Source organism: Orycteropus afer, unplaced genomic scaffold (genome assembly GCF_000298275.1).
Source record: "Orycteropus afer afer isolate SDZICR_OR568_19922 unplaced genomic scaffold, OryAfe1.0 scaffold00490, whole genome shotgun sequence".
Classification (NCBI taxonomy): Eukaryota; Metazoa; Chordata; class Mammalia; order Tubulidentata; family Orycteropodidae; genus Orycteropus; species Orycteropus afer.
Genome location: NW_006922077.1, coordinates 1,733,411 through 1,756,447, shown reverse-complemented (window position 1 = coordinate 1,756,447; position 23,037 = coordinate 1,733,411). Strand labels below are relative to the sequence as shown.

Genomic DNA, 23,037 nt, shown 5'->3' with positions numbered 1-23,037 from the left:
AAAAAATTACTGGAACTAATTGAGAAATTTAGCATAGTGGCAGGATACAAGATCAACATACAAAACTCAGTTGGACTCCTCTACACCAGCAAAGAGATTGCTGAAAAGGAAATAAGGAAATCAGTATCATTTACAATAGCTACCAAAAACAATACATTATTAGTGGTGAGGAGGAAAAGAAAGGAGAGGAAAAGTAGAAGCTTTTGTTTGTGGAGCATTGAGCTTATGCTAATAGTGGTGGAATATTTTAGAAAAGGATAGCAATAATGGTGGCACAACCTGAAAAATGTCATCAATGTCCCTGAGCTGTAAATGGGGAAGTTGTTATGTTGGCAAATGTCTTGTGTATGGTTTCACCACAAGAAAAGTAAAAAAAAAAAAAAAAAAAGATTGTGCAGAAACCCAGATTTCTAGCAATATTAAAATAAATGTCATCTGACCACAGGAGCTGGGGAACGAAGATCATTTCCAAAATCAGGCAAATAAATTGATAGTTTTACTAGAGGCTCTATTCTCTCCTGACTTTCCTACTATTATTGTGAACATAATAAAGCTCATAAAGATGATGATGGTTTTCAAGTAACACGATGCTCATGAGATTATCAAGATGTCCACCCCAATCCACAAGTGCAATGTATCATTTTTTATTCAGTAGTGCTTCAGTAGTGCTAATTGATGTAACTGTCGTATAAGTAGCAAACGGACTGTTTTCATAACCGTAAAGCTCTCCAAAACTCTAAAAATTCCTCCAATTTATATTCCTTGGTGTTCTGCTGGAATTAGTAATTCTGTTAAAGTATTAAAAGAACTAATTTCCAAAAGCTCTTTTAAACATACCAGCTAACATTGTTTAAATACGTTATTTCTAAAACATTTATAAAGTTAGAAGGCAGTATCTTTATTGTTATGTGCTGTGGCGTCGGACTGACTCATAGCGACCCCTCCTTGGGTTTCCGAGGCAGTATCACTACGGAAGTAGATTGCCCAACCTTCCTTTCAAGGAGTGGCTAGTGGGTTTGAACCGCCAGCCTTCTGGTTACCAGTCAAGTGCCTTAGGCACCATGCTACCAGAGCTCCTATATCTTTATTACATCATTAATAACTTAAATCGATATACGAAAGGTCTTACCTCCGAAGATGTTGTCGCGGGAACGGGTGAGATAGTCCCCGCCCACGTGAACCGGGACCGTAGGGTCTGCCCAGCTGCAGGAAGACTGCCGGCGGAACCAACCCCGAAGCGGGAACTACAAATCCCGGCAGCCCCGGAAGACAGCCGGCCAAGTGTGCCTGAGCAGTGACGGAGGTGCCCGTTGTTCAGTTCCCGCCAAATCTTGGGGTACTCCTGTCCAAGTCGAATTCCATGCTTCATGGAGACTTTTGACTCTGCGGATCTGCCTGAGCTGCTTAAGCTTTATTACCGAAGGCTCTTTCCCTACGCACAATACTATCGCTGGCTCAACTATGGCGGAGGTGATGAGGCGGGGAGCGGGATGGGTAGTGGGTCGGGAGGGGACGTTAGAAGGTTCTGGAATGGAACTTTTATAATGAAATGACATTTATGAAGGACCTCCTGTGAGTCAGGCATCGTGCTGGGAGTCTTCATGCAGTATCTCAAGCCCTTCCCACTGTCTCTGAGGTGAAAGCGGGTCGAGAGGCTATAATGGCCAGCCTACGGACAGAAGGTTGGGCAATCCTACTTCCGTAGTGATACTGCCTCGGAAACCCAAGGAGGGGTCGCTATGAGTCGGGGCCGACTCGACGGCACATAACAACAACAACAACAACAACAACAACGGTTAGACGGTAAAACATACAGCCTCTGCTCCTCTCCTTACGAGGGTCAGGCTCACATTGTTGGTGGTGTTATGTGCCCTCGAGTAGAATCCGACTCATAGCGACCCCTCCTTGGGTTTCCAAGTTGGTATCGCCAGGGAAGTAGATTGCCCAACCTTCCTTCCAAGGAGTGGCTGGTGGGTTTGAATCGCCAGCCTTCTGGTTGGCAGTCAAGTGCCTTACGCACTATGCTACCAGAGCTCCTAGGCTCACATTAGGTGTCCCGTTTATCTGACGCGGTGCCTGTTGTTGTTATGTGCCCTCGAGTCAACCGGACTCATAGCAACCCCTCCTTGGGTTTCCAAGGCAGTATCATTACAGAAGTGGATTGCCCCATCTTTCTTCCCTGTAGTGGCTAGTGGGTTTGAACCGCCAGCCTTCTGGTTAGCATCAAGTGCCTTAGGCACTACGCTACCAGCGCTCCCAACGCGGTGCCTAAGCAAGGTGATTTACTGAGCTGTACTTGTAGCAGGACGCTACAGAGTCGGGTTCTGTATCATGGACAGATGAGTGGTCTCTGGGAGGAGGAAAGGTATATCCTCTTTGCAGCTGATTTCATTTATTAATGCCCACCAGGGAGAGTGAGGTGGCGTTAGTTTTTTAAAGATATTTCATTATTTTTTTCCACAACATGCGAGAGAATGTAGGCTGGTGGGTTTGAACCGCCACCCTTCTGGTTAGCAGTCAAATGCCTTAGGCACTACACCAGCAGAGCTCCCTTCAAGTGACGGACTAAGTTTTGTCCTTTTTTTTTTTACATGTAGCACAGTGTTGGGCGTTGGGACCTCACTAAATACCTTAATTTCTCAAATGTCATAATGCCCTGAGATGAATAAAGTATCAGATTAACTTTAAAATGTAAATTTCTTTTGCAGTTACAAAGAATTACTTTCAAAACCGTGAATTTTCATTCACATTGAAAGATGATATTTACATTCGCTACCAATCCTTCAACAACCAGAGTGAACTGGAAAAGGAGATACAGAAAATGAATCCATACAAGATTGATATAGGTGCAGTATATTCCCACAGAGTATGTAATTGTTTTTTAATTTTTCATTGTTTTGTTTTTGAACCAAGAAGGGGTTGGTGCCCCCCAGAATTTGCTATAAATTTTTTAGTTTATTCACACTGAGGACCCCCAATGTTGACTTAGCTGTTTTTGCAAATACAGTATAATCTTTCTTATTCTTTGAAATTCTGCTGACCGGAGGTCATTTGGGAGTGATTTAGTTACATTCTCAGGAGAACAAAAAGTTGAGTAGCTGGCTAAAAGACTAAATGAGAAAGTCAACATGGTGTAAGGGAGAAAATAAAAAAAAAACCTATATTCTCTTCCAGCATTGGGATTATTCTTCACTCTTCTATTTCTCTCACACTCCCACATATCGAAAATCCAAGCACTGCTATTATCATCATCTGTCCCCTGTATTACTATAAGACCTAACAGTTTGCCTCTCTAGACTCTTAAAATCTATTCTCAACACAACAGCCAAAGTGATTCCTCTTAAAACAAGTCAGATTCTGTAATTCCTCTGCTCAAAGCATTCTCCAGTGGCTTCCTATTTCACTCAGAGTAGATGCCATTCTGTCCTTCTTATATACTCCACTGCAGCAACACCAGCCATTGCTCAAGATGTTTCCACTGCCTAGAATCCATTTCCCCAGATATCTGCTTCACTCATACTTCACCTTCTTCAAGTCTTTGCTCAAATAGCACTTTCTCAATGAGATCTGCGACCTGCCACTCCTCCCACTCCCTGCCACTGATGTTTCCTAGACTAGATGCACCTCAAATAGCAAGTAGCCGATAAATATTTGTTGAATAAACTGAATTGTTCTTTTTCTCCTTAAAAATACACATGCGGGGAAAAACACACATGGGATGATAGCTTTTATATGGAGCTTTTCATATCCTATGTAACTTGTTCTTTGTATCAAACTTACTCTTTTTACGGTGGAGAAATAGGCCCAGAGAACTTAGTTTCCCAAAAGTCACACAATTTCTGTAAGATAGAAGCCAAATATTCTGACTCTAAATTCTAGGTTTGTCTCCTACCTAAAGGGTAAGGGGAGAAGAACAGATAAGGAAGAAAAGGCAAGCAGCAAAAAATGCTTCAGAACAGTTTATTGGGGAATAAAGTTGAAATCTCAAAAGAAGGGCCCTTTGGCTTTCTTCTCCCTAATACTGAAGGGGGGTAAAAAAGGTCTCATTTTTATATTGTGCCAAGACAGAGGCATCTGTAGATGTGTGTGTGTGTGTGTGTGTGTAAAGGAGACCTGGTGGCACTGTGTTATGCGCTTGGCTGCTAACCACAAGGTCAGGTTCAAACCCACCTGCTGCTCTGCAGAAGAAAGATGTGGCAGTCTGCATCCATGAAGATTTACATCTTTGGAAACCCTATGGGGCAGTTATACTCGGTCCTACAGGATCACCATGAGTCGGAATCCACTTGATGGCAATGGATTTGGTTTGATTTTTGGTATATATTTTGATTTGTGATTTTTACCAGTTATTTATGCCAATAGTTTACAGAATCGGGTAGTTTCCTTTTGTTTTGTTTTTTAAAGTCTTCCCCCTCCCATCATTTTCTGCTTTCCAGAGGCAACCACTTTCTTTTAACTGATTTAAGTTATTTGCCTCATTGTCTCTAAATACATGCTTTACTTTCTTTCATTTTTCCAATTTAAGCATTATCTATTGACTTTCCACCCCAGCAGATGATTTACCTTTCTTTGACCTCAACGCCTACCCTTACCACACAAAAAACCTTTCCTTTCCTTTCCTTTCCTAATTTACCATGCTCCTAATATAATTATTAGATTAAGAATTCTGTTTAGATTACTAATTCAACTGCAAACTCTTTGCCAATTGTCTTAATTAATCTCCCAGTGTATTCAGACCCATCAGGTTGTCTGTCAGTTTCATCTCAAAGAAATTGCTGACCTCTCCAAGTAGACTGGTTACTCTTTAAGTTTGATGAATAAATATGATCTTGTACTCCTTTCATACCACTCTGGATTCCTTTCATCTCTCTCCTGTATTAGATCCCCTGTTGCCCAGATTCGGTGTCCTCTTCTTGACTCCCTTGTTTTGATGGAGCACATCTTCCATGAGCTTCCTAATAAAAGGTGCATGGAATACAAAGCATTTGACACCTTATGTATCTGGAAAATGTCTTTATACTTGTTGAGTTTGGAAATCATTTTCCTTCAGAACTTTGAAGATATTACTCTATTGTCTTCTACTTCCAATATTATTCTTAAGAAAAGTGATACCAATCTAATTATTGTTCCTGTGTTGAATCTAGAAACTTAGGATTTTCTCTTTATTCCCAATGTTTTAAAATCTCACAATGACATGTCTTTTTTTTTTTTTTTTTTTAATTGTGATTTGGGTGAAAGTTTACAGAGCAAATTCATCTTCCATACTGCAGCAGCTCATACACGCTTCATCTCATGACAATTTCTCATAATGCAACAGCTCCCCTCCCACTTCCTCCCCGTAGTTACCTCTTCCCTGTGTCCTTCCCTCCCATGCACTCCTGCCCCCTGAGCTGTCTCCCTGTGCATAAGCACCCCTTCTATTCTCCCATGATTGTTCTCTCCAAGGAGTGTATCTACCTAATATAAATGTTCAGCTCATATGCCTGTCTTTTGTTTGGCTGGAAGCCACAGGTATGGGTTCGCTTACAGACCTGAAGGGCAGCTAGGGCCCATAGTCTCAGGGGTTCCATCAGGCTCTACCAGACCACCAAACTTGGTCCCTTTTTTTCCTTAATGATTGTGAGTTTTGTTCCACATTGTTCCCCCACTCTATCCAGGATCTCCCACATAGATCCCCCTCTGAGTGGTTGACAATGGTAGCCAGGCACCATCTAGTTCTGGTCTCATAGTCAAATAGGCTGAGGATCGCATGGTGTACCAGTTGCTTGGACTAATTGTTTCCACACATCTTTGGTTTTCTTCATTCTTCTTTGCTCTGGATGAAGAGAGACCCATCATTACATCTAGATGCCTGCTTACAAGCTTTTAAGATCCCAGTCGCTACTCACCAAAGTAGGAAGTGGAACAATGTTTTTGTGTAGCATGTTATGCCAATTGAGCTTGATGTCCCCTGCGACTATGTTCCCAAGCCCACAGGTCCAACTATTCGCTGCCCCTGGGTAGCTGGCTGTGGCCAAGAAGTGACACAACCTTATCCCTTGTCAGCTCTACTATACACCTGGGGATTCTTACAGAACATACCAATACACTTGTAGAATCATCGTCTGCCAACCCTATACATGGTCTTGGGCATACTACCCCCTGCATAGACATACCTAATAGTTCAGCCTGACCACCCATCTATCCACCCATATATCAACGTTTGCCTTCGCTGACAATACAGTACTGTATGTGCAAAAGGGTTCATCTTTGTTGTCTGTACCTCCCATGCAGCTCTGTCTTCCTCTTTCTCAGTGCCACTGTATTGATCATTCACATTTGGTACATTGCCCTTCTCTTCACCCCAATCAACACCTGTCTCTACCTATCTAACAGCATTCCCTCCCCTCCCCTCCCACACCTGGTAACCAACAAAGAAAATTTCTTTCCATATAGAAACCTTTCCTTGACTTTTTACAATAAGAGACTAATACAATATTAGTCCTTCTGTGATTGATTTATTTCACTAAGCATAATCTCCTCCAAGTTCATCCACCTTATGCAGTGTTTTGCAGATACTATGTTATTCTTTAGGGTTGCATAGTATTTTGTTGTGTGTATGTACCATAGTTTAGTTTTCCATTCTCCTGTTGATGGGCACCTAGGTTGTTTCCATCTTTTGGCTATTGTAAATAGTGCTGCGATGAACATGGGTGTGCATATATCTGTTCTTGTCCTGGCTCTCACTTCTTTAGGATATATACCTAGTAATGGAATGGCTGGGTCAAATGGTATTTCTAATTCCAACTTTGTAAGGAAGCACCGTACTGCTTTCCACAGTGGTTGTATTATGTGACAGTTCCACCAGCAGTTTACGAGAGTCCCAATCTCTCTGCATCCTCACCAGTATTTGTTATTTTCTGTATTGTGGAACTTTGCTGCTTGTGCTGAGGCAAGATAGTATCTCGTTGTTTTGATTTTCATCTCTCTAATTACAATGATCGTGAGCATTTCTTCATGTTTGTTGGCTGCCTGAATATCCTCTTTGGTGAGGTGTCTATTCATGTCTTCTGCCCATCTTTTAATTGGATTATTTGTCCCTTTGTTGTTGAGGTGTTAGAGTTTTCTATAAATTCTAGAGATAAGTCCCTTGTCAGAGATGTCATTGCCGAATACTTTTTCCCAATCTGTAGGTTCTTTTTTTACTTTTGGAGAAGTTTTTAGAAGTACATAAAAATTTAATTTTTAGAAGGCACAATGACATGTCTTAATGTGCACCTTTTGTTGTTTATTGTGCTAGATACTTGGTGAGCCCTTTCAATCATGAAGTCATGTCCTTTAATTCTGGGAAATTTTCCTTTTTTATCTTTATATAATTTTTCCTGTTTTCTCCGTTCTCTCTAGAAATCTTAAAGTCATGTTGGACCTCATGGACTAGTCTTCCGTATCTACTTTCTTTTCTTCCAGTTTTCCTTTTCTTTAATTTTCAGGAGCTCTTTTCTTTTTACTGACAATATCTTCAATAATCGATGAGGATATTGATGTAGTTCTTAAGTTTTCTTCTAATGCACAGCTGTTTTCTCTCTGTAAGTTGCTTTTTTTTTTCTGGAAAGTTTTTCTTCTTTCACATTAAAGGCTTTCCTCATATGTTTGCTAATTTCTTGTTTGTTACTTATATTTAAGAATAAGAGTACTAAATAGCTTTTTGGACGCTTTGTACACATAGCTGATATTTCTTTACTGAAGGGTGATCTGACTGGATCATTTTATTGGGCAATCTCTGATGACAGTTTATCTAGATCATTGCTAGAATAAAAAGGCCACTAGCATAGAGATCTTTGTTTTAGTCACTGATCTGTTCCTATAGCCTAGAATACCTGGTCAGATATGTCACAGAGGAGTCTTCCAGCTTCTTGGCATTGGATGGGTATAGAAGGGGTGGGGAGGAGAATGGCTGGATCTCAACATCCCACTTGTAAATGCCCAGTTACTACCCCTCCCCTACCCCCAAAAAAACCCAAACTCACTGCCATCGAGTCAAGTCCAACTCATAGCAAGCCCCCCATTGGGTTTCCAAGGCAATAAATCTTTACAGAAGTAGATTGCCCCATCTTTCTTCCACAGAGTGGCTGGTGGGTTTGAATGACCAACCTCCTGGTTAGCAGTCAAATGCCTTAGGTTTCTACCTCCAGTACCAGTAAAATACCCTCTTCTTCAACTGTTACCCAGAGACTCTTTTACTCTGTCCAGATAATAATTTAGGTGTCTTCTGCCAGGGAAGAAGAAAAGCAATTACCTAGCTCTGCAGAGTAATCATAGGAATCTAGGGAGCTAACTGCTTCTTAGAAAGAGATACTTTTAACAAAACCTCCTGTTTTGAATTTCACCCTCACCACCACCACCACACCACACACACATACACATATACTCCAGAGATTCCCAGTGTCACCTATTTCTGAGCCTTTGAGGAGTTCTGAGATATAAATGGAGTTGTTTCTTAGTTTTTCTTACTGACACCTTAAGATTCAGCTTTTATGAGACTCACTTAACTACCATTTCCTGCTGATTTCCAGTAAAACTGTCATGGTGCTGTCTCCCCTCTGGTTATTTTTTATGCTTTTTTTAAACCTCTTACTATCATTTTTGTGGGGCTTTGGAGAGAGCAAAAATAAGCCTCTGTATTCAGTTTACCTACTTCACCTGTTTGACCATAACCTCTTTATAATAAAGGCTTAGCTCAAATTAACTGGGGAGATCCTTTTTAATTACTGAACATTTTTAAATAAATACATTTTTATTACTTAAAGATAGAGTAATGAGTGAAGGTTTTTAAAATGCTGTGCAGTAGGCCATTAGTTATTTGTATGTGCTTTTCCTTATCAGAGATGTAAAATCATTTCTATTATGAGTTCTATCAATCACCAAATACTTATGGTGGATATATATTTATCAAACCCCATTTTAAGTAGATAAAAGTTAAACTGTCATCAGTTCTTAGTATATGAACTGCAATTGACATAGACTCAGCATGTGATTTCTTTGCTTCTCTTTGCCCACAATTTCTGTGTGAGTAGAAACTAAAAACATTTAGCAGTATGGCATCTCTTATAGAAACTGATAAATATTTTGTATCTGTAGCCCAGTCAACACAATACAGTGAAGCTGGGAGCTTTCCAAGCTCAGGAAAAAGAGCTGGTATTTGACATTGACATGACTGATTACGATGATGTGAGGAGATGTTGTAGGTAAGCACTGTGTATTTGCTGTTGGGATGGGTGGTATCACTGCCAGTGAGTAATAATAACTCTGCTCCAGTTCTGCAGACATATGTTCTAAGTGTTGGACCCTCATGACAATGGCCATACGCATCATTGACAGAGCACTGAAGGGCAAGTATCACCAATACCTGATTGGGGTCAGGGGCAAGAATCTGTTTTCCCTAGAATACTAGTCTTTGTTTTCCTCTATACTTGTTTATAATCTATTCTTATAAATTTCTAATATGTTTCCTTGAAACATATGATGGGGAAATCAAAGAAAAGCTGTTGAACAAACCAGTGTGTTCTAATTCAATCATTTATTGAGCTACGTAGTCAATATTGCTAAGTACCATTCTAGATGAGGGAGCTCTGGTAGCATAGTGCCTAAGGCACTTGACTGCTAACCAGAAGGCTGGCAGTTCAAACCCACCAGCCACTCCTCAGAAGGAAGATGGGGCAATCTACTTCCATAGTGATACTGCCTTGGAAACCCAAGGAGGGGTCGCTATGAGTCGAGTCTGACTCGACGGCATACAACAACAACAAATTCTAGATGAGGGAAGTCACACAGTCTATAAGATGACAGATTTAAAAAAATTAAAAATTGCAATTGTGTTAATTAACATACATAGGATGCTGTGGGGCTATAGAGCAGTAGGAATACACAAGGAATGGGAAGAGATGAGATCAGAAAAGGCTTCCCTGAAGAGGTGATTGTGATAATGATGATGATCATGAACTCACATATGGAGCTCACTATCTACCAGGAACTATTCTAACCACTTTAAATATATGAGCTCTTTTAATATCCATAAGCTGAGTCTTTAAGGATAAATGGCAACTGGTCAAGGAAAGTGGTACTAAGGCATGACGAAATTATAGGCAGAGATACCAGAATGGGCAAATATAGGAAGACAAATGTGTGAGGAGCACAGGAAACTACAATAATTTAATGTGGTTAAAGGATATTTCAACATTACGTTGAAAAGGTAAAAAGTGAAACTAAGGAACTAGAACTGCTGTATGGAAAGTGAATTTGCTCTGTAAATCTTCACCCAAATCACAATAAATAAATAAATAATAAAAATATTCTGATGGAAGAATGCAATAGCATTTACAAAATTACTTTGCCAAAATAAATTGAACCTGAATCAAAAAAAAAAAAAAAGAAACTAAGGAACTAAGCAAGAACTAAGAATTTGTAGATTTATTTTAAAACCTATTATTACTTCTCTCCTCAGAGGACTTTGGATTTAAGCATCGTCTCTGGGTATATTCTGGAAGGAGAGGTGTTCATTGTTGGGTCTGTGATGAATCAGTTAGAAAATTATCTTCTGCAGTGCGTTCTGGAATAGTTGAGTATTTGAGTCTTGTAAAGGTAAGGTCCTCTTAATGGTAAGTTACATTTCTTTGTTTGCCAAATATCAAATCTGGTATGTTTACTAACAAAGAAAATTAAACTTTCATAGCATCCACATTCCAGAGTAGACAAGATCAATTAATACTGCAATAGCTACATGTTTTTAGATATTTCATATTTTGTTGTAAGTATCCTTCTTTATGGCAAAAGGAAGACTAATTTACTTTTCTGGATCAATTATATCAAATAAACACAGAAAGTTACAGGTATTGAGACTATATAAAATAATATCCAAGTTTCTATACTTTGACAGAATTTAGTATCTTTGCTTTTGCATAATTTTAAATGTAACAATATTTTTAAAGAAATTTTAAAACTATTTCATTTACGTTATATGATAAACACAAAGTTTTTTCTTTTTTGATGGTTTATTTTTCAGGGTGGTGCAGACATTAAAAAGAAAGTTCACCTCAGTGAAAAAATCCACCCTTTTGTCAGGTCTGTTGGAAAAGACCCAATTTAAGTTGTATCTCATTTACCTGCATGTGCGTTTAAAATTACCTTGTTATCAATTTTCACTGCTGGGGTAGCATTTTATATTAATAATAGCTACAGTTAATTGATTGCTTGTATTGTGTTATATTATCCATGATATTGGACAGTACAAATTGTTCTCATTGGTCTTCACAACCTCACAGGGAACATGATATCTCCATTACCAATGAGGGAAATAAGATTTCAGAGAGATTATATAACTTGCTTGGTATCGCACAAGATTTTGTTAAATTCAGGGTTCAGTCCTGGTCTGCCTGAATCCAAATGATGTTTCCACTGATTTCATTTCTTCTCCAAGATAGTGAAAAGAGCCTTTGATAAGGAATGATTTACTGTGACCTTCATAAAATACCAGAGCCTCCGTTTCCTTCTTTGTATGATGGAGAGAACAGTATCGGCTCTCTCTGTCACGAGTTGAGCAAAGATTACATAAATAGATGTGAAGAATATTTGCAAAGTGCTCTGTAATTGTTAACATGTTAAAGCAAGTGATTACAAGTAGAAACTTTAGACTGAATCTCACTTTGTACTACTGATATATTGTGTTATCCTGGCTTGCTTGGTTGCTTTCTATCCTTTTTACATACTTATGATCTGATTAACCTGGGTTGTGGAGTTTAGTTTAAGGAGTAAAGATTTCTTGAATATTCTGATCCAGGTACTATGCTAGGCTGTATTCCCTTAAAATGTTTCTTTAAAACTCTCATAATCCTGAAAGGGGTAGCATTGCCATTTTACCCAGTTAAATCCTAGAAATTCAGTGAAAATTGGAATAAGCACTAGCCTCCCACCAAATGGCAATAATACTTATGTGGCATATATGTTGGTAATAGTATTGGGGCTTTGTTCTTGTTCCAACAGAAGATCTATAAACATCATAAAAAAATACTTTGAAGAATATGCTTTGGTTGGTCAAGATATTCTTGAAGATAGAGAAAGCTGGGATAAGATTTTAGCCCTTGTTCCTGAAAATATCCTTTCCCAAGACCATTTAAATGTTAGCTGTTATCAGTTTTTATAGATGTGTTCTGCCTACATAGTGTCATATAAAACCAAAAAAACCAAACTCACTGCCATCAAGTCAGTCCCGACTCATAGTGACCCTTCCTTGGGTTTCTATGGCAGTATCTCTATGGAAGTAGACTGCCCAGACTTCCTTCAGAGGAGTTACTGGTGGGTCTGAACTGCCAGCCTTCTGGTTAGCACTCTAATGCCTTAGGCACTACACCACCAGAACTCCCATGGTGTCATATACTTATTCCTAAAAAAACTAAATCTCTTTTACACACAACACCTCCTATATCTCTGCATTTTTTTCTATCTCTACTATGGAATGTAATAATGAATTAACCCATTTCACAAATCAGTTTCCTCATTTTGGAAGCTGGCCCTCCTAGAGTTAATGGCTATTTAAGGAATGCTGAATCATTTAATTAAATTATGTGCAGACTGAGGAAAACTCTTATATTAAAAGGTTTACAGCTATTTTTTCATTCCTTCTATCACCTCACCACTGTATTTTTACAAGGGACTTTTTTACAGATATAACTGTTTAACATTTGTGTTTCAGAGAACATTAACAACTACTTTCTAAATACTTATATGCTTTAGATATTCTTATAGTAATACATACTGAAAACTAAGTTGTTCACTGCTGTGCTCTAAATGACTGTGTTCCTTAATGACCCATCACTGATGCATGATGAACTTCAAAGAGACTTCCAAAAATGTCAGAGTTCACTTCAGCGTTGGGAACATTTGAAGGACACAGCCAGTAAATATCAGGTATACAGCACTGGAATTTGTATTAATATATAACAATGCAATTATTAATAAAATTGATTTTTTTGCTTAGTAAGTTAAAGATAGTTGAAGATCAATCATTTTTTAATCTTTAAAGAAATCCTCAAAAGTTCCTACTGATTCTCATATGCTGCACTTATGCCTGTTTTTAGAGTAACAACAAAAATGACAAATGTGGACCCTGGCTAGAGTGGGAGATCATGCTTCAATACTGTTTTCCACGGCTGGATATCAATGTTAGCAAAGGAATCAATCATTTACTGAAGAGCCCTTTTAGCGTTCATCCTAAAACAGGTACTACGTAAAGAAAGTAAGGAAAAGGAAAAAGTGAAAGTTACTGTTTTAGCAAGTATATCATTGTGTGTGAATAAATACAATCTTTGAGATATTAAAGACTGAATGAAGAACTGCTCTGTCAGCTAATACCTACATTATTTTTCACATGGTCAATTAATAGCTACCGCATCTGTTGCTACCTAAATATTTTCCAGTTGAGTTTCTGAAGCTATGGGATGAATTAGAGTTGGAGAAGACCTTAAAATCACAGTATAACAGCTCTTGGTACACAAATGAGAAAATGGTGGCCAAAGGGATTAAAATGATTTGTCCACAGTTGTAATCTGTGTCAGAGCTAGGAACAGAGTTCAGTTCTTATAACTCAAGGTTCTGTGCTTTTTCCACTATACTCTCTCTCTTATTTCTTTTTTAGTGTTTTAAGCTTTACCCTTTTACATTTATTTCTCTTAGATAAGATTTGGTGGACTGAAATTGATTTTAAAATCAACTTGAAAGTGGCTATATTGTCATAAAACTTAAACTCCATCCAGCCAAGGGACATAATAGAGAAATGTATACTTGTCCTCTTTAGTATAAACAATCCAGCTTTATCATTTGATCACTGTAATACCTTAGGCAAATTACTTAACCTGTCTGTGCCTCAGTTTTCTTATCTGTAAAATGAATAATAATACCTAGCCCAATGGATTATTGTGAAATCAAATGCAAAGGCTTAGAAAAGTGTCTGGCACACTTCCAATTCTATCAAACTGCCTAGTTTCCTTTAATAAACAATAATTACTCTGTGACACATACATTTATATAGCCCTGTTCAAAATTGTCAACTATGTGTTTTAACTTCTTTTGGTAACAAGCTTAATGTTCCCTATTTTATAATTCTAAGGTATCATTGGGTGTCCTCTCATTCTCAGACTCAAGATTTAGGTAAATAATTGTCACTTACAAGTATATACAATTTGATTTTATCCCTGTCCCTTCATATTAAATAGGACAGTCATTTTACTTCTTTGCAAACAGCAATGCCCAGTTCCCTTAGTTATTATATTTGTTATTCACCTGGCAGTCTTTAGAATCACTGTATCATTTTTAATTGTTATGAATTTTATATATTATACCAAGTAAGGATATTGTAAAAGGGTAGGATAATGTCTATTTTATTTCCAAAATGCTTTCTAAAGATGCCAAACATGTAGGTCATGTTTTGAGTTCAGCAAATAAACCAAGCTAATGTAATGAGCTATTTCCATCTATTTTGTTCCATTTTCAGGAGTCTCTAATTTGAGACTGTTCTGAACTTAAATATGGGAGTATATAGGAAGAGAAATAGAAATGAAAGTAACAATAAAGGACCAGTGGGGAATAGCTCAACAGTCTTTTACACCTGTGTTTTTTTGTTGTTGCTTTTTTACGAAAAGTAAAAAAGCATAGCTAATATGGAAGTACTTTAATTTTTATTTCTAAATATATTTTTAATGTTTAGAAATACAAATAGTAATCCTTTTCTAAGCAGAGAAAACACTGAAGTTGTCAAGGATTTCATTTTACTTGGATCCACAATCAACACCCATGGAAGCAGCAGTCAAGAAATCAAATGAACTATAGTACTGGACTAATCTGCTGCAAAAGACCTTTTTTAAAGTGTTAAAAAGCAAAGATGTCCCTTTGAAGACTAAGGTGTGCCTGACCCATGCCATGGTATTTTTAACAGTCTTATATGCATGGGAAAGCCAGACAATGAATAAGGAAGACCAAAGAAAACTGATGCATTTTAATTGGGGTGTCGGTGAAGAATATTGAAAATACCATGAACTACCAGAAGTACGAACTAATCTGTCTTAGAAGAAGTGCAGCCAGCATGCTCCTTGGATGTGAGAATGGCTAGACTTCATGTCTCATACTTTGGTCATGTTATCAGAAGGGACTAGTCCCTGGAGAAAGATACCATGCTTGGTAAAATAGAAGGTCATCAGAAAAGGAAAAGACCCTCAATAAGATGGATTGACACAGTGGCTGCAATGATAGACTCAAGCATAACAAAGATTATGAGGGTAGCATAGGACCACGCAGTGTTTCCTTCTGTTGTACATGAGTCAGAGCCAACTCACCTAACAACAACAAGAAGCCTTAGATAAAAGTTTCAACCAAGACTTCTGATAAGATGGAGGAATAGGCAGACAAGCTACACAGACCCTCTTCAACAAAGGAAAGATAAACCAATTGACAGAGATACAGAAGATAATCCTGGAACTCTGAACTTTGAAAGGAAGTATACAGAAGTGGATTAGGCACCAACTACGGGAAAAACCTAAACAAAAACAGGACCTAAGAATAAGCCCTGTTTGCCAAGGATGGCAGGGATGTACAGGAAGCTGACAACAGGAAAGGAGATGGGTTATGAGTGTATAAGTGCTGCCAACTACTGAGTAGAGGAGCACAGTACCCTGCTTACTTAGGTAAAATCCAAAGAAAACAAAAATCATGGTCAAGTCATTTCAACATACAATCACCAATTAAATATAAATACAAAAACATCATAATGCCTCGGAGACAACAGAGCATCACTGTTCACACAAACAAGATAAGAGCAGGAGAAACAAGGGACCAGGATGCAGACCCAAAACGCATCTCTGCTGAAGATGTATTATTGGAACTCCCTGATATGGAATTCAAAAGAATTATATTTAGATATCTTCAACAAATTGAGAGACAGATCAAGGAAAACACTCACAAAATTGAGGAAAACACAGAAAACCCTAGAACAATTTTGAAAGACAATACAGGAACAAAATAACAAAATAAATAAAAAATTAGAAATGATACAAAATCTACAGGTAAAAGTCCAGAAGATTAATACTAAATTTTCAGAAATAGATAAGACATTGAATGGGCAAAGGAGTAGAATTGAACCAATGGAAGACAGAATTAGTGAGATTTAAGGCAAGTATCTCAATACTTCTTTAGAAAGCGATCAATCAGAATAAAAGATCAAAACAAAATGAAAGCCTAAGGTTCATGTGAGATACCATCAAAAGGAATATCCTACATGTAATGGGAATTCCAGAACAGGGAGAGAAAATTAAAACCACCGACAAAATTGTCCAATATTTGTTGGAAGAGAATTTTACTGGTATAATGAAAAATGAGAATATATCCATTCAAGAAGTCCGACAAACCCCAAACAGGATAGACCCCAAAAGAAAATCACCAAGATATATCATCATCAAACTCACTAAAACCAAAGACAAAGAAAGAATCCTAAAAGCGGCACAGAAAAAATGAAAAGTTACCTACAAGGGGCAACCACTATGACTAAGCTCAGATATCTTGGCAGAAACCATGCAGGCAAGAAGACAATGGGATGGTATATATAAAATCCTGAAAGAGAAAAATTTCCAACCAAGAGTTACATACCCAGCAAAATTGTTCCTCAAATATGATGGTGAAATTAGGACATTTCCAGACAAGCAGAAATTAAGGGAATTTGTTAAAAACAGACCAGCCTTACAAGAGATGCTAAAGGGAGTCCTTTGGACAGAAAAGCAACAACAGTAAACAACTGACCATTAACACACATGGTAATATAACCCAGAAACCAACCCAGCTATGGAAGTATCCAATGTAAGTAAGCCAGAGACATCAATTGACAAATGGGGACAACAAAAAAACAAAAAGAGGGAAGAAACTGTGTCGTTACAGAACTTCTAAATGGTAGGGAAGTCTAGACAACTACAAGATAGAATAGATGGTTCTAAACTTGGGAAGAAAACTATAAATCACAGGGTAACTTCAAAGAAAAATGAAAAACCTTCACATCGAAATAAAAAAGAGGACCAGCATAAATATTTGTTGTTGTTGTTGTTATGTGCCGTCGAGTCGGCCCCGACTCATAGCGACCCCTCCTTGGGTTTCCAAGGCGGTATCACTAGGGAAGTAGATTGCCCAACCTTCCTTCTGAGGAGTGGCTGGTGGGTTTGAACCGCCAGCCTTCTGGTTAGCAGTTAAGTGCCTTAGGCACTATGCTACCAGAGCTCCTGCATAAATATGTAGCAAATACTAAAACAATAGCATCAAAGGAAGTGATAACATGATTCATAAACAAAATGAGCTCAGCACAGAAAATTATATGGAACAAAGAAATCAACACCACGAAAAAGCACATAACAAAAATGACAGCCACAAATTCATACTTGTGGATAATTACATATCTGGCAAGGGATTTATCTCCAAGATTTATAGAAAACTCCAATGCCTAAACAGCAAAGGAATTAACAATCCAATTGAAAAATGGGCAGAAGACATGAACAGACACTTCACCAAGGAGGATATTCAGGTGGCCAGCAAATACATTAAAAGATGCTCAAAGAGGCTATTGGAGAGATGCAAATCAAAACAACAATGAGATACCATCTCACCCTAACACTGATGGCAATGTTCAACAAGACAGAAAATAACAAAAGCTGGTAGGTATGTGGAGAGATTGGGACTCTCTTACACTTCTGGTGGGACTGTGAAGTGATAAAACCACTGTGGAAAGTAGTATGGCAATTCCTTAGAAAGCTGGAATTGGAGATACCATTTGACCCAGCAGTCCCGTTACTAGATACATATCCTAGAGAGATGAGAAACAGGACAGGAACAGATACATGCACACGCATGTTCATCACAGCACTATTTACAATAGCAAAAAGAAGGAAACAACCTATGTGCCCATCAATGAAAGAGTGGATGACCAAACTATGGTACATATACACAATGGAATGCTATGCAGCACTAAAGAATAATGTAGAGTCTGCAAAATACTGCATAACATGGATGAACTTGGAGGACATTATGATGAGTGAAATAAGTGAATCACAGAAAGGATTAGTATTAGTTCATTGTCGTGGAGAGTCAAGGAAAGGTTTATATATGGAGGGAAACTTTCTTTGTTAGTTGCCAGGGGTGGGACGGGTAGGGAGGGAACACTGCAAAAAACAAAATGCATTGACCCATGTCACTTTAATTTTGTGTATTTCACTGTACATAAATTATATTTCAATAAAATGCATTAAAAAAAAAGGTTCAACCAAAAATAACTTTTAGAAACAGACTATAATGATTTGTATTCCACAATTATCAGTTTATAACTTTTGGTTCCTACAGGTCGTATTTCTGTCCCTATTGACTTACAAAAAGTGGATCAATTTGATCCATTTGCTGTTCCAACCATAAGGTATGTTCCAAATCACTGATCACCACTTCTTTGAGTTTGTTTGTGATTGTTGCTCTAAATCTAAAGTAGATTGGATTAGATTCCTTCCAGAGAGGTAGCTGTATGGAAACAGTATACTTGATTACTCTAAGGTTGTATGAGAACCCTAGTAATTCCTTGTGAGTTCCACAGAACCATTTAAGTTTTTCAGCTCCTGTTAAGTAAGAAAAAGGCTTTCAAGTTAAATTAAGTTTAAGAACTGCTTGCTTATAAGTTTCATTACTACAAGATTTCTCAGCCTTTAATATGCTAATGAGGAGCTCTGGTAGCGTAGTGCCTAAGGCACTTGACTGCTAACCAGACAGCTGGCGGTTCAAACCCACCAGCCACTCCTCGGAAGGAAGGTTGGGCAATCCTGCTTCTGTAGTGATACTGCCTCAGAAACCCAAGGAGGGGTCGCTATGAGTCAGGCTGACTCCACGGCAAATAACAACAACAACAACAATATGCTAATATACATTAAAAACTCTTAAGTATAGATTATTTTTAGAATATCAAATTTATTTTACTAATATTTTTGCAGAAAATCTTGTGACATTCATATGCAGTCATACACTGGGTAATGTTGATGAAAAGCCAACTTTAAATTTCTCTTATTCTGTTATTATAGCTCTATCTGCCATGAACTGAATATCATTTCCACTAATGAAGAGGAAAATGAAGCTGAATCTGATGTCAAGCGTAAAACTAGAGGTAGGTTAATATATTCAAGTCTCACCTTAACACGAGCTTTTCATACAGACATCCTTCTGTCGCTCTAGCCATTAATTAATTCCCTTTGGTCTCAGCTCAGAATGTATCAATGTCTACCCTGAGACTAGCTCAGTAACAAGTAATGTTGTAAGAGTGTTTCTGTCCTTTATTACTTGCCCAAGTGTGCTACTGAAGTCAGTCTGATTCAACAAATACTGAGCAACTTCTAAATGCGGGATCTATATTATATGATAAAATTGTCGATTACTGTTGTTTGAATTTCACAGTCTCTTAGGTTCAACAACTGTTTGTGTTTAATAATTAACTATGTTTGCAGTGCTTTGATATATACAAATGGGCTTTATGATAAATAGATCTAACTTGTGATTAAATTCTATATTCAAGAATTTGAAGGAGCTAGGAAATTTATAAATCTTCCTGCTAAAGGAAGTCAAATCTTATACTATCATCCAAGAGCTACTCTACAGCAATAGAGTGCAAAGGGCTTTCTGCAGTGATGGAAGTGTTATATATCTACATTATCCAGCATGGCAGTTACTAGCAACATGTGGCTTTGGCGCACATGAAATGTGGCTAGTATGACTAAGAAACTGAATATTTAATTTCATTTCATTTTAATTTAAATAAATAGCCACATGTTGCAGTGACTACTATATTGGATGTTGCAGACTTGTGGTCTCTTATCTTTTATGGATTGTTAAAATATTACTAACCTTTGAAAATCCAAGCTCAAATCTTGCATAATCTATGCCAGTTCTAGTAATAACTAAATCTAGTACATTCTACTATTAATGTTTCTGAAATGATAAAAGCATTCTGTTTTAAAAATTTGAAAAGTCTCTAACATCAAAGGGAGCTCTGGTGGCGTGCACCTCAGGCATTTGACTGCTATCCAGAAGGCTGCTGGTTCACACCCACCAACCGCTCCTCGGAAGGAAGATTGCACAATATACTTCCATAGAGATACCACCTCGGAAACCCAAGGAGGGGTCACTATGAGTTAAATCAACTCAATGGCAGTGAGTTTGGTTTTTGTTTTTTCCTAACATCAAAGACAGATCAACATAAACTAGAAAAGGGAACTCAGAGAAAATAAACAATGCAAAGAACAAAAACCAGAAAACCAAACTCACTGCCATCAAGTCGATTCCAACTCATAGCGACCCTCATTGGATTTCCAATGCTGTAAATCTTTACAGAAGATCACTCCATCTTTCTTCCATGGAGCAGCTGGTGGGTTTGAACCACTGACCTTCCAATTAACATCCAAATGCCTTATCCCTTATGCCACCAGAGCTCCTTAAAGAATAAAACAACCCCTTTTTAAAAAAATACTATCATATCTTCAGAGAATAAGATATTAAACCTGAAATTCTTATTTTATTTAATTTTAATCAAATTCAAAACTGATACTCAATTCTGTTATTGAAAAGCCTTTATGTATGTTTGGAATAATCTGGATATGTAAGCCTACTTTTTCAACTGTACATTTTATAATTTAAATCTAAATGTAGATCAAGTGTTCCTGATGGTAAATTAGCATCTGAATTGAGATGAGCTTTTAAGTACCAAATAAACCCAGGATTCCAAAGACTTAATATGGGAAAAAAATGTAAAATACTGTAATTTGTTTTTCCTTAAATATTGAATTGTTAATATTTTAGATAGTGGAGGTCAAATAAAATAAGATTATTAAAATTAATTTCACCCGATTATTTTTTTTAATGACTATTAAGAATATTTTAAATTAAGTATATTTCTCACATATTTGTATTTAATAGCACTATTCTAGAAAACACTTATAAGAAACTTAAAAGTTATATTTCCATGTTGTTCTTGCTACCAGAATGCTAACTATAATGCATGTTTTCCGTAACTTAGGTTATAAGAAGACTGGTCTAGCTCCCTATGTGAAAGTTTTTGAGCAGTTTCTTGAAAAACTGGATGAATCCCGAAAAGGAGAACTTCTCAAGAAGAGTGGTAAGATTCTACAGCCTTTCCCTTTTATCTATTTAGATCATAGTATAAGGCATTTGACTGCTAACCAGAGGCTGGTGGTTCAAACCCACCAGCCCACTCCTTGGAAGGAAGGTTTGGCAATCTACTTCCGTAGTGATACTGCCTCAGAAACCCAAGGAGGGGTCACTATCGACTCAATGGCATTGGGTTTTTATAAGTAGTTTAAAGCATTCAGCAAGTTAGCAATTTTGGAGCTCTAAACTCTGGTGGCATAGTGCTAAGGCATTTGACTGCTAACCAGAAGGCTGATGATTCAAACCCACCAGTCACTTCTTGGAAGGAAGACTGGGCAATCTACTTACATAGAGATACTGCCTCAGAAACCCAAGGACAGGTTGCTGTGAGTCCAAACTGACTCAACAGCAGTGAGTTAGGTTTCAGTTTAGTCTCTGCTTTCCCCAAAAAAGTTTACTGATTTGTCTTACTATACTGTTGTTTAGTAAAATTGAGGCCCCTTAACTGAGTTCAATACATATATATTCAATATTTTTTATGTATCAGGGAATATAAAGGAAATATACAAAGATTAATTTCACACCATACCTCAAAAAGTTAATAATCTTACTAATTTGGTGTAAAACAGAACTACAAAATGCTAAGAAAGAGATGGTATCTAGTTGTGGGAATCTGTGAAGACTTCATATGAAATGGGTGATATCTGAACTTCTTTCAGTGAACTGCTATAATAATTCTGATTCCTAATGCCAAATTCCATGCCTTTAGGTATGAGTAGGATTTCCACAAGAAGAAATTTAATGGAATAAAGGTTCAAAGACAGAAAAAGTAATTATTCATTCTAGAAGGAATAGTAGGAACAAAGGCACAGAAGCAGAAAAATACTAGGTTCCTCTGGGGGCCATCAAATAGTGCAGCTCGACTGGAAAAATGTGTATCAAGAAGTGATGGGATACACCTAAAGAAGTGAGAGTCATGACGAGAACAGACATATGCACACCCATGTTCATCACAGCACTATTTACAATAGCCAAAAGATAGAAACAACCTAGGTGTCCATCAGCTGAGGAATGGATAACCAAACTTTGGTACATACACACAATAGAATACTGTGCAACCCTAAAGAATAACCTAGAATCTGCAAACACCACATAATGTGGATAAACTTGGAGGACATTCTGCTGAGTGAAATAAGTCAATCACATAAGGACAAATATTGTATTAGTCCGTTATTGTAAAAATCAAGGTATGAGTAGGTAAACAGGACTATACTCATGACCATATTGTAGGTTTTTTGGATAATATTTCTACATATGTACTTATGTGTGCTGTAAAAGGGTGGGAAGGGAGGGGAGGAAACACTGCAAAATTTTTAAAAATAATAATAACAATTAGTTAAAAAAAAAAAGAGGCAAGGATGGAACAGAGAACAATTCATTTTAGAAAAAAAAAAAGTGTCTTTATGTATATTAGAGCTAATGGGACAAAGTTATGAAAACCTAGCCATAAGCAAACACCTTGAAGGCCTTCAGGGTCAGGACCATAGTTATGAGGATATCAAGCTCAGCTGACATAAATAACATAGTACAGAAAAACATTGTTCTTAAGAGAAAAAAAAATGTTCTGCATCCTACTTTAGTGAGTAGTGAGTGGGGACTTAAAAGCTTGCAAGTGGCCATCTAAGATGCAATTACTGGTTTCTCTTTGTCTGGAGCAAAGAAGAGTGAAGAAAATCAAAGATGCATGGAAACAATTAGTTCAAGAGACCCAGTGGACCTTGGAAGGGATGTAGGAGATCCTGGATAGAGAGGGAGAACAATGTGGAACAAAACTCAAAATCATTT

General features: G+C 37.5%; 1 protein-coding gene across 1 annotated transcript in view; it reads left to right on the top strand.

Moving 5' to 3' along the window:
* The first annotated feature begins 1,367 nt into the window (after window positions 1–1,367).
* The window catches only part of PRIM1 (DNA primase subunit 1), a 24,410-nt gene continuing 2,740 nt past the window's right edge, over window positions 1,368–23,037 (top strand). Inside the window, exons 1-12 of the mRNA XM_007955151.2 lie at window positions 1,368–1,470; window positions 2,709–2,866; window positions 9,118–9,224; window positions 9,295–9,368; window positions 10,481–10,617; window positions 11,039–11,097; window positions 12,016–12,125; window positions 12,848–12,939; window positions 13,110–13,251; window positions 18,397–18,466; window positions 19,116–19,198; window positions 21,101–21,199. Of these exons, the coding sequence (XP_007953342.1) occupies window positions 1,368–1,470; window positions 2,709–2,866; window positions 9,118–9,224; window positions 9,295–9,368; window positions 10,481–10,617; window positions 11,039–11,097; window positions 12,016–12,125; window positions 12,848–12,939; window positions 13,110–13,251; window positions 18,397–18,466; window positions 19,116–19,198; window positions 21,101–21,199 (1,234 nt within the window). The remainder of the gene's footprint in view (window positions 1,471–2,708; window positions 2,867–9,117; window positions 9,225–9,294; window positions 9,369–10,480; window positions 10,618–11,038; window positions 11,098–12,015; window positions 12,126–12,847; window positions 12,940–13,109; window positions 13,252–18,396; window positions 18,467–19,115; window positions 19,199–21,100; window positions 21,200–23,037) is intronic.